Source organism: Heptranchias perlo, chromosome 5 (genome assembly GCF_035084215.1).
Source record: "Heptranchias perlo isolate sHepPer1 chromosome 5, sHepPer1.hap1, whole genome shotgun sequence".
In the NCBI taxonomy this organism is placed as follows: Eukaryota; Metazoa; Chordata; class Chondrichthyes; order Hexanchiformes; family Hexanchidae; genus Heptranchias; species Heptranchias perlo.
In genome coordinates, this window is record NC_090329.1 from 23,709,292 (window position 1) to 23,726,803 (window position 17,512).

General features: G+C 41.6%; 1 protein-coding gene across 2 annotated transcripts in view; it reads right to left on the reverse strand.

Moving 5' to 3' along the window:
* The window catches only part of lyst (lysosomal trafficking regulator), a 258,955-nt gene that overhangs the window by 129,173 nt on the left and 112,270 nt on the right, over positions 1–17,512 (reverse strand). For both annotated transcript variants that reach the window (XM_067984126.1, XM_067984127.1), the window contains exons 4-5: positions 17,368–17,458; positions 3,558–5,634 (exon numbers count right to left, since the gene is read on the reverse strand). In XM_067984126.1, coding sequence (XP_067840227.1) covers positions 3,558–5,634; positions 17,368–17,458 — 2,168 coding nt within the window. The remainder of the gene's footprint in view (positions 1–3,557; positions 5,635–17,367; positions 17,459–17,512) is intronic.

The following is a 17,512-nucleotide window of genomic DNA, read 5'->3' on the forward strand; positions in this document are numbered from 1 at the left end:
AAGTGGGCACACGATCTATCCAGCAAGCCAAAATACAGCAAAACAGATTTCTGTTCGAGCCCTGGACTCACTACAATCACCCAGGTATTTGGCGTGTAAAGACACGCTTATAGGGATCACTTACAGATGTGGTCTTTGGCACCGAGCATGAGGCATATAGCCGAGGTAAAAATCCAGAAATGTAACAGGGTCAACACTTGAAACATTACCTGTGTTTTCTCTTTCCAGATGCTGACTTGCTAGTATTTTCTGTTATTAATTCAGATTTCCAGCATTTGCAATCTCTTTACACAATATTTTTAAATTATAGTAGATAAAATTGATTTTAAAAACTAATCACCTTCAAATGGCTGATACCACAATTAAATATTAGCAATTACTAAACACTGTAATCAATGATATTAACATCAATTACTTTTTGCACATAGTTTCAGTATCACATATTCTCAGATCATATCGAGTACTGGATCTATACAGACCGAAGCCTAGATTTTCCTCTCAGTGTTATTACTCCTAGAGTAGCTATTGGTGGAAAAGAAAAACTGCATGCAAGTCAAATTTAAAGAAACGGAACAATTAAAGGAATGTCACAATAGATGGCTGAGATCGATAGATTTTTGGACTCTAGGGGAATCCAGGGATATGGGGATCGGGCAGGAAAGTGTTGTTGAGGTTGGAGATAGCCATGATCTGATTGAATGGCGGAGCAGGCTCGAGTGGCCGTATGGCCTACTCCTGCTCCTATGTTCTTATAAAGGGATAAACGCTTTGGAGAGCCTCAGAATGTATCACATCCCATTAGAAACTTTGCAAAGACTAACAGGGCATGGGACTCAGAAAAGACAGGCAAAAATGAAGTAAACGAAAAAACCCCAAAATGCAGGCATGAATTTGCAAGCAAGTGATGAAGCAGCTCAGCAACCTGACTCTGTGTTTGATGGCTAACGATGTGGAGCTGGTGCTGCATGAGGTGGCTGCAAGGATGGCTGCCTTCTGTGCAATTCTACGGTAACATTCCTATAGGTCAGCAATGTGGCAAGCAGCTGCAGCCAACTTTCAGACCACAACTGATTACTATGGTCACTGCATGTACCTGTCCTATGCCGTATCGTACTTGCAGGTGTTCCTGCTGTAGATGGCACAGCACTGCTGACCAGACCCCAAGGAGACAGTTCTCCTTTTGGGGAAGCACCCAGCATTGTGGTGAGTTCGGCATTTATATATTTTAGTGGAGCCTATCAGGGATCTGCTGCCTCAGTGTCCATTGGGAAGAGAAACCTCCACCAGCTAGATATTTTCACCTCTGCCTGCAGATGCAGGTGTATGGGTACCAGCGGATGGGCACAGAGCTTCTCTAGTATAGCCTGACCTGTCTGGCATCCCTTTGTAGGACATTTTTTTCTTCCAAACATATCAGATAGGGGATTCTCATTGGAAAACCCATTAGTGCCAGCAAAGAAGCTGGGGGAAAAAAAATAATTTACATCAATTAGCACCATGACTCACAAAATCTAAATACCAAGAGGACAAAAAACAAAAAAGGGTCAATGGCAATCACATACTGTATTTATTTTTAATTTACTGCGTACTTACCTTGACCTCCAGGATAGAATCATACAGCACAGAAAGAGGCCATTTGGCCTATCGTGCCTGTGCCGGCTCTTTGAAAGAGCTAGCCAATTAGTCCCACTCCCCTGCTCCTTCCCCATAGCCCTGCAAATTTTTCCTTTTCAAGTCTTTATCCAATTCCCTTTTGAAAGTTTGCATTGAATCTGCTTCCACTACCTGTTCAGGCAGTGCATTCCACATCATAACAACTCACTGCGTAAAAAAAATTCTCATCTCCTCCCTGGTTCTTTTGCCAATTATCTTAAATCTGTGTCCTCTGGTTACCGACCCTCCTGCCAATGGAAACATGTTCTCCTTATTTACTCTATCAAAACCCATCATAATTTTAAACATCTCTATTATATTTCCTCTCAACCTTCTCTGCTGTAAGAGGAACAATCCCAGCTTCTCTAGTCTCTCCACATAACTGAGGTCCCTCATCTCTGGTATCATACTGACCACTGCCTAGCAATTTTGGACATCTATTCAATTGGGAGCTCTTTATGTCACAACTGCAGGAAATGGCATGCAGTACCAATCCCCACTTCAAATGTACATTAAAATGAAGCACCTATGCACTTGAGGTGGGCACATTCATTGCCAATGATCCTGCCCATGGGAAACTTCATCAGGATGCAAACCTAGTGAAGTTCCAGTGGGGCAGGACTTCCTCCGAGTTTCTACATCCGGTGGCTGCTATCAGGCGGTACAGGTGAATAAAATCTAGGCTTAAAACTCTCTCAACTCTGCCTTAATAACAAACATTCATCTTAGCCCCAGGAGACAACTCCCTATTGCACAAGTAAGCATTTCCATTTCTGTGTGAGACTGCCAGATTAGTGCTGAATTATGTGCAATTTGGTGCTGTGGACATGTGCTAGCTCATTTCACACTGGCCATTTGGCCAACAGACAGAAGAGACTTTCATTCCATCGGCGAGCGCTAGATTTAAACCTAGCTCTCAGAGGCAAGAGATAAGTATGCTCGGCCACTACATATTCGGTTTTATTCTTAAATTAAATTATTTTTCTTTCTTCCATTCCCCATCTCTCTTTGTAAGGTATGTTCTCCCTCCCTTCGGCTCCTTTCTACCCTCACATTATAAGGAACTCCATGACTGAAAGTACGGGAAGGTAACCTTATTCTCAATCTGCTGGTAGGTGAGCAAGACTGTTGTGGATGGAGTCACCTTTTGATTTTTCCATGTATTTCCACCTCAAGGAAAGAGTCTAGCTTTCAGCACCTGCACTGGCGGCTACGCTAGGGTCAAGAATTCACTGTATGGATGCAAGAAGGACCCATACATCTATGGTGCAGAGTAGCAATGTAAAGAAAGAACAAGAGAACGAAAGAACGAAATTGCATTTATATAATGCCTTTCATGACCTCAGGATATCACAAAGAGATTTACAGCCAATTAAGTACTTTTAGAAGTGTAGTTACTGTTGTAATGAAAGAAACACGGCAGCCAATTTACACACAGCAAAGTCCCATAAACAGCAATGAGAAAATTCTAGATAATCTGATTTTAGTGATGTTGGTTGAGGGATAAATATTGGCCAGGACACTGGGGAGAACTCCCCTGCTCTTCTTCAAATAGTGCCATGGGATCTTTTAATTCCACCATAGAGGGCAGATGGTGCCTCGGTTTAATGTCTCATCTGAAAGACAGCACCTCCAACAGTGCAGGACTCCCTCAGTACTGCACTGGAATGTCAGTCTAGATTTTGTGCTGAAGTCTCTGGAGGGAGACTTGAAGCCATGACCTTCCGACTCAGAGGTGAGAATGCTACCAATGAACCAATGTGTATCAATGTATTACATCAATGGTCAGCCTTAAATTTACACCTTTAATATTTGTTACAGTCTAATTGGTTATTAAAATAAAACTGAGGTACGTCACTTTAAAATATAATGGTAAACTACAAAAGGTACAGTGCTTTACTAACCTGGATTTAAAGAGTGATGGCAATGTGTTCAGGTGAAGCTGAAGGACATCCTGAGACAAACATTTGTTGTGGTAGCTACACACTTGGGTACAGACTGTTGTTACTCCTAGCTGCTGCGCATGATGAGACAGCTCCACTCCCCTTTGAAGCACAGTATTAAAGATATGAGTGTAAAGCTGCCATTTAACCACATCATTGCCTTTTTGGATTAGGTGGCATACATGGCCAGCAACTTGCAAACTCAACTGTGTGTCATCGATGAAGATAAGATCTTGGTAGGCTTCCAAGGCCTCCCACGTCCACAACATGTCCCTGGATCCACCACTCGGCAGAATACCATCTGATCTGTAAATGGGGTTGGCAAGACTGGATGAGGAACCAATGTCTGCAAGGCCGCCATGTAGAACGTCTGCATCATCAGGTACCTGGCTACTATCGACAGTGCAGATATTACAACTCGCTTGTTTCATTTTCTCTGAAACCTCCCCACCCCCAAGCTGCTCAAGGATAAATTTACTCAGAATACTCAAGATGTGCTGCTGACAGTTTTTTAAAGATTGCGATTTTATGGCATAAAGCATGGGGACAATGACTGATCTTGGGTCCATACAACAGCAAATTCCCACAGTATGCACGCCTGATAAAATTTGCACACAAGTGCTGCTTAAGCAAACTTCCTGCAGCAAGCGCAGACACTGGTGGGCACACACCGCAATGCAGCAACATCGGTCGGGATAGCAAACTTCACCATCTGAAGTCTCCTCAAACGGATTTTTGGACTGCTGACTTTTGAATGCTGCGACTGGAAGGCCAGACAGGTCTCTGTGGTGGTGCATGAATTGAGAATACTCACATCGCCTGTGCCGCTTGCGTGTACAAACAGACTGATGGAGTTGTTCTGATTTCACTTTCTTAACAGTGCTGATTATTTTCATGACACTACTGATCAGGGATTTGATATGCTCTGCTGCCTCCGCAGACTTGGGTTCATCTTTTGTGACCAACCTTTCCATTTGAAGTACCGTACTTTCAAACAGCTTAAAGCCATGGTGCTGTGTAAACTCGTGAACAAGGTCCATGGCCTGGCTGAAGAAGAAAGGATTGGAGGATGCTGTTTGTAGGGTACAGATTAGGATTTGCAAAACCACTTCCAGTAACTCTGGCACCAGTAGTACTTTGTGACGAGACTTTGAGAAGGAAAAGTCTTCGCTGAGCTCTTGCAGAGTTTTCTTTGGCCGTGGGGCAAAGGGATCTGGGCGCTTCTCAATGCCATTCTTAATCTTCAAAGTCGCCCTCAACAAGTCTGCAATATTTCTCCTTAGTGTATCTGGCATGTTACCTCTGCAATTTACGTCAACTGACATTAGATGTAACACAGTTCGTAAAAGCATTCTTTGAACAAGGGCTGCTGGTTCTGCCGTCCACCCTGCAGCAACTTCCTCAGTTTCAGATACATTACCATTGCAGCAGTCCCCAAACCCAGCCAAAAACTCTGTTAATGTGGGGACTACGCTCGCCGCTAATGCTGGATTGTGATTTAAGGCCATATCAAACTTACAAACTTTTTCTAACAGAGACAACAAAACATGACAGAGATCAAATGGTGTATTCTCCATCTTACTTAAAATGGATGACTCCATATCTACTTCTTGCAGTGGAATGGTTTGATTCCTACATTCTAAACTCGAGCTATCCTGTGCAACTTCTCCAACTCTTAAGGATGGGAGTTGACTGCCCCTAGTGGAGCTGTAGTCCTCTCTTGGATGGCATGTTACAAAAGGCTGCAAAGTTTGCTGTCGTCTTTGTCTGATCATGATTGAACTCTGGTCGTCTGAATTGGCTTCGGAATCAGAAGTGGAAAGCGGGGTTTTCCTGGCATCCCTCAAAGAGTAGCGGTGAGTGTTTCGACGTTGTCGTCTGGTCTTCCAGTTGCTGGTGCTGTATCGTGATGGTACCTGAGCATATAAAGCTGAGCTTCCGTCTGGGGTGCGAGCCGGTTTTTCCTGAGGCGATTTAGATGCAGAATATTTGGTCTCTTTGGTAAACAAAAGGTCTTCCAGTGCAGATAGATTATAATCTAAGAAACAAAATAAAAATTATGAAAAGGTATTTCTTAATAAAGATTTGATCAGATTCCAATTGGATATGGTAAAACTTTATTAACTTCATAGAATCATAGAAAGTTACGGCACAGAAGGAGGCCATTCCGCCCATTGAGTCCATACCGGCCAAAAACGAGCTATCCAGCTGAATCCCACTTTCCAGCGCTTGGTCCAGAGCCCTGTAGGTATCGGCACTTCAAGTGCACATCCAAGTACTTTTTAAATGAGTTGAGGGTTTCTGCCTCTACCACCCTTTCATGCAGTGAGTTCCAGACCCCCACCACCCTCAGTGAAAAGATTTCTCCTCAGCTCCCCTCTAATCCTTCTACCAATTACTTTAAATCTATGCCCCCTGGTCACTGACCCCTCTCCTAAGGGAAATAGGTCCTCCCTATCCATTCTATCTAGTCCTGTCATAACTTTATACAGCTCAATTAAATCTCCCCTCAGTCTCCTTTGTTCCAAAGAAAACAACTCCAGCCGATCCAATATTTTCTCATAGCTAAAATTCTCCAGCCCTGGCAACATCCTCGTAAATCTCCTCTGTACCCTCTCTAGTGCAATCACATCTTTCCTGTAATGTGGTGACCACAACTGTACGCATTATTCAAGCTGTGGCCTAATCAATGTTTTACACAGTTCTAACATAACCTCCCTGCTCTTATATTCTATGCCTCGGCTAATAAAGGATCAGCATATGCATGTGTCTAAGCTGAAGTTATCAGTACAGAACAAGAATTATATTACCCATTCCATCCTGGGTGGGGTATCTATTTCTAACTCTTCTGGCTTCTATTGCCTCTCACTCTTCTCGCTTTTACACTTAAAGTCTCAGACCCCTCCAATGATACCCCAAAAGAATGGAACTGCAGTGACATGCATCCAATCAATTATTTCCCAAAACAACACTTATTTGTCCAGATGGAACAGGACCTTATAAACCCCCTTATCTCTCCTTATGCTTAGAACAATGTTTCCCTGTCCTTGAAGCTGATGGATCATCCTATAGGCCTTGAAGCTAACGGGAGTTCTAGCTAGCCTCATCATTTTAGTATGTCTGAAGGAATGAAGGTACCCTTGTGGAGTGAAAATACCATTGTGTTCTTTCCCCCATAGTTTGCAATAACAGGATGCTCATGGGCTGTTGGTCGTCCTGCAGCCTCAGCAAGTTAATTCACGAGCAGTCTATCTGTTGACGTAGCAGTTTCAACTAGAGGCAGACTATTTAACCCTTTCAAGCCCGACACCCCTAAATATCTTTTAAAACCTAAAACCTATATTTCCTTACATATTGTACAAAATGCTCCAACATAGTGTTTAGATATCAAGAAAATTTTTTAGCACAAAACAATCTCATCATACACCACTTATTACCGAGGAAACAAGTAGTAAGGACCTATACAATGTGTTGAAATTTTGTTAAATACAGGCCCTAAATTTACTGATATGTAGCTTGTGAGCAACCATGACTATAACTGTTGCATGATATTGCCAATTAGGCTCTACCAATCATTGATGAGGGCTTCTGCACAAACAAAATAATTAAAAGTTGATGATTATGAGGTTCCTTCCTATACGGAGGACAGCAGTTAATGTTTATTGAGGATAAGTTGTATTAATTTTTACCTTTTCCTTTCTTCATAGAAACTTAGAGGTTTTTTTGTATAAACTAATTACCATGATAAAATTGTGTAGCATTAAATAACAACATTAAATATATTTTTAAATGAAACCTAGTTTTTCTGTATTCTCTGACCCATTATCTGTCATTTCCCATAAAATGCTAATCTTATCGTTAGTGCTGTGAATAATGAGTTGCCAAACTGGTAGGGTCTTCTCCATTAAAAATAAAAACTTGCTCTTACATCGCATCTAATTCCATCTCTCAGAAATGTCCGAAAGAACTTCATGTACAATGTGTAATACAGTGACTGTTGATATGTAGGCAAGCAGGACAGTATTTTATGCACAGCAAGATCCTATGAACAGCAATAACCAGTTAATCTGTTTTTGGTGATGTTGATTGAAGGAGGAATGTAGACCAGAGTACTGGTTGTGACTGGGAGAACTCCCAAGCTTTTCGTCAAATGCCAATAATTTTTAACATCCACCTGAACAGAAGATGTAGACAGTGCCTCAGTTTAACATCTTGTTGATTGACAGCATCTCTGACAATGCAGCACGTCCTTAGTACTCTTCAAATTTTTGCTTCAGGCGCCGAGGCCCTAAGCTCTGGAATTCCCTGCCTAAGCCTCTCTATCTCGCTCTCCCTCCCTCTCCTCCCTTAAGACCCTCCTAAAAACCCATCTCTTTCAGCAAGCTTTTGGTTACCTGCCCTAATATCTCCTTCTTTTGCTCGGCATCCAATTATTTCTGATTACGTCTGTGAAGAAATCAAGACATTTTTCTACATTAAAGGCACCATATAGGAGGCACAGTAAAATGTGTAGATGGGAGCAGGAAATTACAAATGGCTATAGACAGACTAGGGAGAGTGGGAAAAACTATGGCAGACAGAGTCATATAGAATATAGTGGAATTTTACAGCACAGTAACAGGCCATTCGGTCCAACTGGTCAATGGCGGTGTTTATGCTCCACATGAGCCTCCCCCCTCCCACCCTACCTCATCTAACCTAAGCAACATATCCTTCTATTCCTTTCTCCCTCATGTACTTATCTGGCTTCCCCTTAAATATATCTATGCTATTTGCCTCAACCATTCCATGTGGCAGCAAGTTCCACATTCCAACCACTCTCTGGGTAATGTACAACTCCTTAAGCACTTTGTGAATCAGGTGTGACACCACATTAGGTTTACGCAGTATCAAACCGAAGCAGTGAAGCAGAAATAATTTTGCACCATCACTGAACTGGTTTTGTAATTGCAACCTTAGTTCATGAAGTGATTTGCAATAACCCTCGGGCTGCTCCACTGAATATTTATTGAATACTAAGTTAGCAGAGGATTGGAATACAAAGAAGATTAAGTTTATGGTTGTAATCCTTACCGTTACTTTTCTGGCAACAGTAATAAGAACAACCCATTTTAGGTGGTTAATGTAATTTAAGTTTTATGGAATGAGTTTCACATTTGCTAAGTCAAAATGGGAAAAACAGATATAGATATTGCTAATGGTTCATAACCTAATTAGGAAAACAGCTACACAAAGTGGTTTGTCATTTTATAGCTTCCCTGTATCTCTGACTATTATTCACTGGTGCAAAGCAATGACCAGCATTGCTGTGAATTCATTTATACATTTATGTCAAAAGAGCATTACAAATCAAATTACCACTATCTAAAGATATAATATTGCATATAGCACACACTTCCTTCCAAAAAACCTTATTTCTATTGTCACAATCTTGAATAAAAACTTTTATTCAACACTTAAAATTGCTGTCAGGATTTAGTTACCAGCCTGCTGCCACTACGTGACAATGTAGCCTCTCCTGCTCCTGTTTGTTACCCAGCTACTGAGCGAATACCAGCCACTGCTCTAAACCTGATGTTTCTGTTCCCTGTTTTAGAAATTGCCTGCAAATTTCTCTCTGTTTCAAATAATGTTAATATTTTTGTGTATTTTCTATTTGTGTTAAAACCTTTTGCTCTATTTGTAAATTTTCTTTGCTCTGTAGTTTCTGATTCCAAGCCACTCTCTCTGAATGCAGCCTGCCCCATCGCCTTACTGGCCAGCAGCCCCAACCCGCCCTCTTAGATTTTGCCAACTTTTTCTTTTTTGGTCCTTGGCCTTTGAGCCCAGCCTGTCCACTTCTATAAATCAATCAGTCCCAGCCTCATTGATTTTTTTTGCCTCTCTTCCTGGCCCTGCTCAGCTTCCCCACTCCAACCCCAGCTCTGCTTTCAAAAAAAACCTTCCTTATTTGCATTTTATCTAAGGCAAATGATCCTATCCAAACAGTGCCGCTTTCTTCTGTTCACTTCTCCATGCAAGATTTTTAATTGCTTATGATTATAGACTAGCACATGAGGGAGAAAGGAATAGAAGGATATGCTGATAGGGTTAGATGAAGAGAGGTGAGAGGAGGCTCATGTGGAGCTTAAACACCGGCATGGACCTGTTGGGCAGTGTTACCTGTTTCTGTGGTGTAGACTCTATGTCTGAGACTGTGAAAGAGGCTAACGTGACCAGTACAATCAATTGACGGCCAGTTATAAATGGAAATCAAAACTCAGCTCATATATCCAGGAGATAACTGACATCTCTAGAATCATGAACTTTGTATCAAAAGGTATCCGGTAGGAGGGGGTGGGGGCAGAAGAGGACGACTTAGTCAGAGAAATTTTGAACAGCAATTGATCTCTCGATCAGAAAATTGAGCTCTGGGGAACTGTTAGCTTCTTGTCAAGAAATAGTAACAGGTATGTCTCTAAAGGAAGGGAGACATGTTTAACCTAAAAATCGAATCTTGAAGGCAGTCAATATTATAAATCTGTTCGTTTTTTTTGAGATTATACAAGGGGATGTTTATTTTCTTAAGCTTTCACTTCTGAGACTTGTTTTCAGGCACTGCTTTTGCAAAGGTTAATGGTAAAACTCTAGTAATGGGAAGATTAAGTTCTCTCAATATCAGAGGCCACAAATTATATCATCAGAAAGATGGTCAGCACCCACAGTACTTCATCCAGAGGATCGTGTGGCAGGAGCTTGGAATGGCATTGATGTAAACTAAACCACATCATTTTCTCAGCTGAACTAAAACAGGATATTATACCCATGAAAAGCAACAAAAAAAACCCATGAAAAACAGCCTAAGGTTATGAAGAGAAAACTATCATTTGCTCCAAAAGGCAAGTTGTCAAAAAGGTGTTGAAGTCTAGCTGACTCAAGGAATTCTTAGAATGACAGATTCTGAGCAGCTGCAAGTAAGGTCATTCACTGCCACAGCAGGTATTTCTCGAGCCGTGTAGAAGAATTTCAATCTCCTGATCGCTTGTCCAGGCAGAAATTAATTTTGCCTATGTGCAGAATACTAATTTTAAAGAGTCAAAATGGTTAAGAAAGTGACTTTGGAGAAAAAGAGCCAATCTAGCACTAAGAGGTACAGTGTCGTAGAGAAATTGTTTCCACTTTTGGGGGACTCCAAAACCAGAGGTCATAAATATAAAATAGTCCATAATAAATCCAATTGGGAATTCAGGAGAAACTTCTTTACCCAAAGAGTGGTGAGAATGTGGAACTTGCTACCACATGGAGTGGTTGAGGCGAATAGCATAGATGCATTTAAGGGGAAGCTAGATAAGCACATGCGGGAGAAAGGAATAGGTGGATATCTGATAGGGTTAGATGATGTAGGGTGGGAGGAGGCTTGTATGGAGCACAAACGCCAGCATAGACCAGTTGGGCCGTTTGGCCTGTTTGTGCTGTAGTTTTTATGTAACTCGATGATTGATGTCAGCTGTAGTGCAACCACCAAGCCCTTCCATGTTGAGAAGAGCAAACAAAAAAGGATTGGAGGATTGCAAATATATACATTTTTATTTATTTTTATATATATATATAAATAAATAAATAAATAAAATAAGAACAGGAGTAGGCCATTCAGCCCCTCGTGCCTGCTCCACCATTTGATAAGATCATGGTTGATCTGTGATCGAACTCCATATACCCGCCTTTGGCCCATATCCCTTAATACCTTTGGTTGCCAAAAAGCTATCTATCTCAGATTTAAATTTAGCAATTGAGCTAGTATCAATTGCCGTTTGCAGAAGACAGTTCCAAACTTCTACCACCCTTTGTGTGTAGAAATGTTTTCTAATCTCGCTCCTGAAAGGTCTAGATCTAATTTTTAGACTGTACCCCCTACTCCTAGAATCCCCAACCAGCGGAAATAGTTTCTCTCTATCCACCCTATCTGTTCCCCTTAATATCTTATAAACTTCGATCAGATCACCCTTTAACCTTCGAAATTCCAGAGAATACAACCCCAATTTGTGTAATCTCTCCTCGTAACTTAACCCTTGAAGTCCGGGAATCATTCTCGTAAACCTACGCTGCACTCCCTCCAAGGCCAATGTGTCCTTCCGAAGGTGCGGTGCCCAAACTGTTCACAATACTCCAGGTGTGGTCTAACCAGGGTTTTATATAGCTGCAGCATAACTTCTGCCCCCTTGTACTCTAGTCCTCTAGATATAAAGGCCAGCATTCCATTAGCCTTTCTGATTATTTTTTCTGCACCTGTTCATGATCGATTGTAGATCGAATCGGGCCAGGACCTACTCCGTTAATGGTAGGGCGTTGGGGAGAGTTATAGAACAAAGAAATCTAGGAATACAGGTTCATAGCTCCTTGAAAGTGGAGTCACAGGTGGATAGGGTGGTGAAGAAGGCATTCAGCATGCTTGGTTTCATTGGTCAGAACATTGAATACAGGAGTTTGGATGTCTTGTTGAAGTTCTACAAGACATTAGTTAGGCCACACTTGGAATAGTGTGTACAGTTCTGGTCACCCTATTATAGAAAGGATATTATTAAACTAGAAAGAGTGCAGAAAAGATTTACTTGGATGCTACCGGGACTTGATGGTTTGACTTATAAGGAGAGGTTGGATAGACTGAGACTTTTTTCCCTGGAGAGTAGGAGGTTTAGGGGTGATCTTATAGAAGTCTATAAAATAATGAGGGGCATAGATAAGGCAGATAGTCAAAATCTTTTCCCAAAGGTAGGGGAGTCTATAACGAGGGGGCATAGATTTACGGTGAGAGGGGAGAGATACAAAAGGGTCCAGGGGGGCAATTTTTTCACTCAAAGGGTGGTGAGTGTCTGGAACGAGCTGCCAGAGGCAGTAGTAGAGGCGGGTACAATTTTGTCTTTTAAAAAGCATTTGGACAGTTACATGGGTAAGATGGGTATAGAGGGATATGGGCCAAGTGCAGGCAACTGGGACTAGCGTAGTGGTATAAACTGGGCGACATGGACATGTTGGACCGAAGAGCCTGTTTCCATGTTGTAAACTTCTATGATTCTATTCTATGACACTTCAATGATCTATGTACCTGAACCCCTAAAATGACACACACACACTTCTATACACACGCATTAGTGCATCTCCAATGGTATTGGGCGGCATTTCTCTCCTGCAAATTGGTGAACGTCAACTGAAAATCAGGAAAGCGGGGGGGGGTGACTCGCCACACCATTGATGGCCAAGGTCTGCATGATGCAATTTTTAGGCACGTCTGTAAATGGGTGAGCACTCGCTTGCCTGTTTCGAGCGGGAGATTGCTCTAATTTGCAAATCGGGGTCCCACGCCAATTGTAGGACCCCGTTTGCAAATCTCAGGTACAAATGGGAGGAATCACACATGCCCCGCCCATTTATACCAGGTAGTGAGCAGACTAAAGAAAAGATACTCAAATTTTTTGGCGAGAATTTGTGGGACCAGGAGGGCTCTCCTCCTCCCAGGCCCAACCTGCCAGCTGGCTCAGCGTAACAGCCAGCCAATCTCCCATGCCCCACAACTGGTGAGATGCAGCACCACGCCCGTTTGGTGCCCTCAACTCACCAGCGGCATCCAAATGAGGCCCTGCATTTTTAGAAAGAAATAATGGCTACTGAGTTATAAGAGACAAATACACAAACAGACTGTCTAGGATCAGAACCGAAGGAAGTCAGAGTAGTTTGTGAGGCTGTGTTGAAGTTATTTATGTTTATAGATTCCTTTTGCCTCTAGTCTGTGTTTCAAAGAGAGACAGTTTTGACTGGTTGGCTAAGATACTTTTATCTTTCTTTGTACCAGATTTACCATTAAAGCAAAGACAGACCGTTTCGCTTTCTGTCATAACTCTGAGCCAGGATTCTCAGGCGCCTGAAATACCTATTGACTGTCACCCGTGGCTGAGTGGTAGCATTCTCACATTCTCACCTCTGAGTCAGAAGGTCGTGGATTCAAGCCCCACTCCAGAGACTTTAGCGTGTAATCTAGACTGACATTTCAAAGGACGGCACCTCTAACAGTGCAGAACTGTGGGAGTTCTGCACGGTCAGAGGTGCCGTCCTTTGGATGAGACATTAAAGAGAGGCCCCGTCTGCCCTCTCAGGTGAATGTAAAACATCCCATGGCACTATTTCAAAGAAGAGCAGGGAAGTTCTTCCTGGTGTCCTGGCTAATATTTATCCCTCGTCCAATGTCACTAAAAAAAATTATCTGGTCATTATCACATTGTTGTTTGTGGGACCTTGCTGTGCGCAATTTGACTCCCGCTTTTCCTACATTACATCAGTGACTACACTTCAAAAGTACTTCAATAGCTGTAAAGCGCTTTGGGATGTCCTGAGGTCATGAATGGCGCTATATAAATGCAAGTTCTTTCTTTCTTCTTTATAATTACATATTTCTAGAACACAATTACAAGTACTCTGAAAAAGGACTTCAAGGATTTTGAAACACTTATGTTGACCTAAGAGAATATTTTTAAGGTGCGGATTAGAATCATAGAAAAGTTACAGCACAGAAGGAGGCCATTCGGCCCATTGAGTCCGTGCCGGCTCTATGCAGCAGCAATCCAGCTAGTCCCACTCCCCCGCCCTATCCCCGCAGTCCTGCAAATGTTTTCCTTTAAGTGCTTATCCAGTTCCCTTTTGAAAGCCACAATTGAATCTGCCTCCACCACCCCCCCCGGCAGTGCATTCCAGATCCTAACCACTCGCTTCTTGACCCTTCCGCAATGGGAACAGTTTCTCTCTACCTATTCTGTCCAGACCCTTCATGATTTTGAATACCTCTATCAAATCTCCTCTTAATCTTCTCTGTTCCAAGGAGAACGACCCCAGCTTCTCCAGTCTATCCACGTAACTAAAGTCCCTCGTCCCTGGAATTATTCTAGTAAATCTTTTCTGCACCCTCTCTAAGGCCTTCACATCTTTCCTAAAGTGGTGCCCAGAACTGGACACAATACCCCAGTTGTGGTCGAACCAGTGTTTTATAAAGGTTCATCATGACTTCCTTTCATTTGTACTCTATGCCTCTATTTATAAAGCCCAGGATCCCGTATGCTTTCTTAACTGCTTTCTCAACCTGCCCTGCCACCTTCAACGATTTGTGCACATATACCCTCAGATCGCTCTGTTCCTAAACCCCTTTTAGAATTGTGCCCTCCAGTTTATATTGCCTCTCCTTGTTCTTCCTACCGAAATGTATCACTTTGCAATTTTCTGCGTTAAATTTCATCTGCCACATGTCTGTCCATTCCACCAGCCTGTCTATATCCTCTTGAAGTCTATCATTATCCTCCTCACTGTTCGCTACACTTCCAAGTTTTGTGTCATCTGTAAATTTGGAAATTGTGCCCTGTACACCCAAGTCCAAGTCATTAATTTATATCAAGAAAAGCAGTGGTTCTCGTACCGACAACTGGGGAACACTACCTCCCTCCAGTCTGAAAAACAACTGTTTACCACTACTCTCTGCTTCCTGTTACTTAGCCAATTTTGTATCCATGCTGCTACTGCCCCTTTTATTCCATGGGCTTCAATCTTGATGATAAGACTATTATGCGGCACTTTATCAAACACCTTTTGAAATTCCATATACACAACATCAACCGCATTGCCCTCATTGACCCCCTCTGTTACTTCATCAAAAAACTCTATCAAGTTAGTTAAACAGGACTGTAGATTACGGACTGTATTTTTTAAATATGTAATTTATCCCTTATTCTGTATAATTTTACTTCTTGCAATAATTTTAATTAGTTTTAGCTTGAACTATATGGTCAGTGGGTGTTTTCTGCTGATTGCGCTGCCTCAACTGAAATTAGCTCAGTGCACACTAGGGCTATGTAACATATAATGTGATGCATTTACATACTGGGGTGCTGGTGGACAAGGTGGGTGGGTCATACTATTTCCAGCACGTACACCAAAGGTAAGAGGATTCATTATTCATCCTGTTGCGGGTTACCTCAGATACTTCAAGCAGTAGGTTACGTTTTGATTCCTAGGAAACTAATTAACTTTTGAATTGCGCACAAGTATTGGGAAGAAGCCTAAATTGCATCATTGAAATAACGACTGAGGCCTCAACGTATCCTTGCTGATATGTCCAACTAACTGATGAGCTCATTTAACACTCAAATAAAGCAGCAACACTACTGAAATTCTAACACACTGCTGTTAAAATCATTTACAAATAGATAAAAAGCTGACAGGGAAAGCAATGAAATTCTAGCAGAGGAATCGTGTTTGGATCTTAGGGCTTGTTTTTAAGGGAAAAAGATTCATTGTAAAAATCCACCTCAAAGGCAGATATACTAAAATTAATTAAAGGTTGTGAGAGTTAACAGAATTCTTTGGAAAAAAACAGTACTCAATCATTCAAAATGACAAAAGCATATTTTTAAGTTTACTTTCAATTTTATGCAGTTTCAAACTCTCAAAGTGAATGACAAGTACAGAAAGAGATTAATAAGAACTACAACCGAATAATATTGACAAGCCATGGCGGCATCACAGCTGAACCCAATACAGTTAATTGAAGGCAATTAAAATGTAAGACTACTAAATCAGTTAAAGAATGGCTCATTTCCTGGCAATCCCACTCATCTAAGTGATGCTGGAGAATGCCCTGTTCTAGTTATTACGCTGCTTGATTGTGCTGATTCATAGGAGATTTTACGTTCGGACGTATGCTAATGAGTTTGTGCAGAAACTTGAGCATAAGTTCACCTCGGCAAAATCAACGCAGTGTCCAGCACATTGAGCGTATTTTGCCGACTGCATCCCTAGCGGAAACTCCATGCCATAGTCTTGATTAAGCATGTCTAGTGTATGTTTAATTTTTTTAGGCATATTCTCACTTCATGCACAAAGACACATGTTTGATACCAATGACATCGCAGGGCACGTGCAAGTTTATTTGGCATTATCTCAAAGGAGTCTATCATTATTTTGTTTGTTTTTAGGGTGGAGTTGGTCGGATTGACCCATGAAAGATTACAGTGAATCTCAAATTCATTCAGGAAGATTGAGGCACAGTTGAAGTGCTTATGTGGGAATCTCAACTGCTAAGATCTCAGATGGTTAGAGAATTATCGTTATTTTTCTGGTGCCACCAAAGCATTTCATACATTCTGGCATGAACGAGGTGTTTTGTTCAGGTCCTATCATGCACTTCTGTTCTTCGGTAATATAACATTTTTCTAACCACACTGTTGCAAATTAAGTTTGAGAGTAAATTCATTGGATTTGCTACTCCAAGAAAATATGGCACCAAGTCCTACCCTACAATCAAGTCTAAACAAGTCCAATCTACTCCCATTATAAGATCATGGGAATTCTGAACTTTCTCCATAGCTAAAGAATGAAAATCTGTGCGCAGTTCATGTTTCTTCCAGAGCAAAGTCCTGTTCCTTGTAGCTTTTTTAAAAATACACACAGAAATGCTCAAGTTTCAGTTATTCTGACAATGTGAGCACATAACAAGCTGGTGCACATCAAATCTGAACTGTGAAATTCAACCGAGGCACATCAATTCCTTTTGCCACATATCATGCATCTATAATGCTTTTAAATGGGAATGCAGATTACAAAACATTTACTCTAATCCCATCAAGAATTTTCAGCAATCCGATAAATCGGACAAGCACCTCGCAACAAAAACAAACAAAAGGATCTGTGAACAGCTCCATAAGTATTACCAGAAGCAAAGATTTTTAAACATACATATAGGAATAGTAAGACAGACCTGGAGCTTTCTTTTCTTGAACAGGTATCTTCCAAACAAGGGGGAGAAGTGACAGGAGTAGAGTAAGTAATTCCTCTCTGCAGGTTAATTCCTATCAAAAGACCATGACAAATGACAGTTAGATCGTATTCAAAGTGAGCCTCCA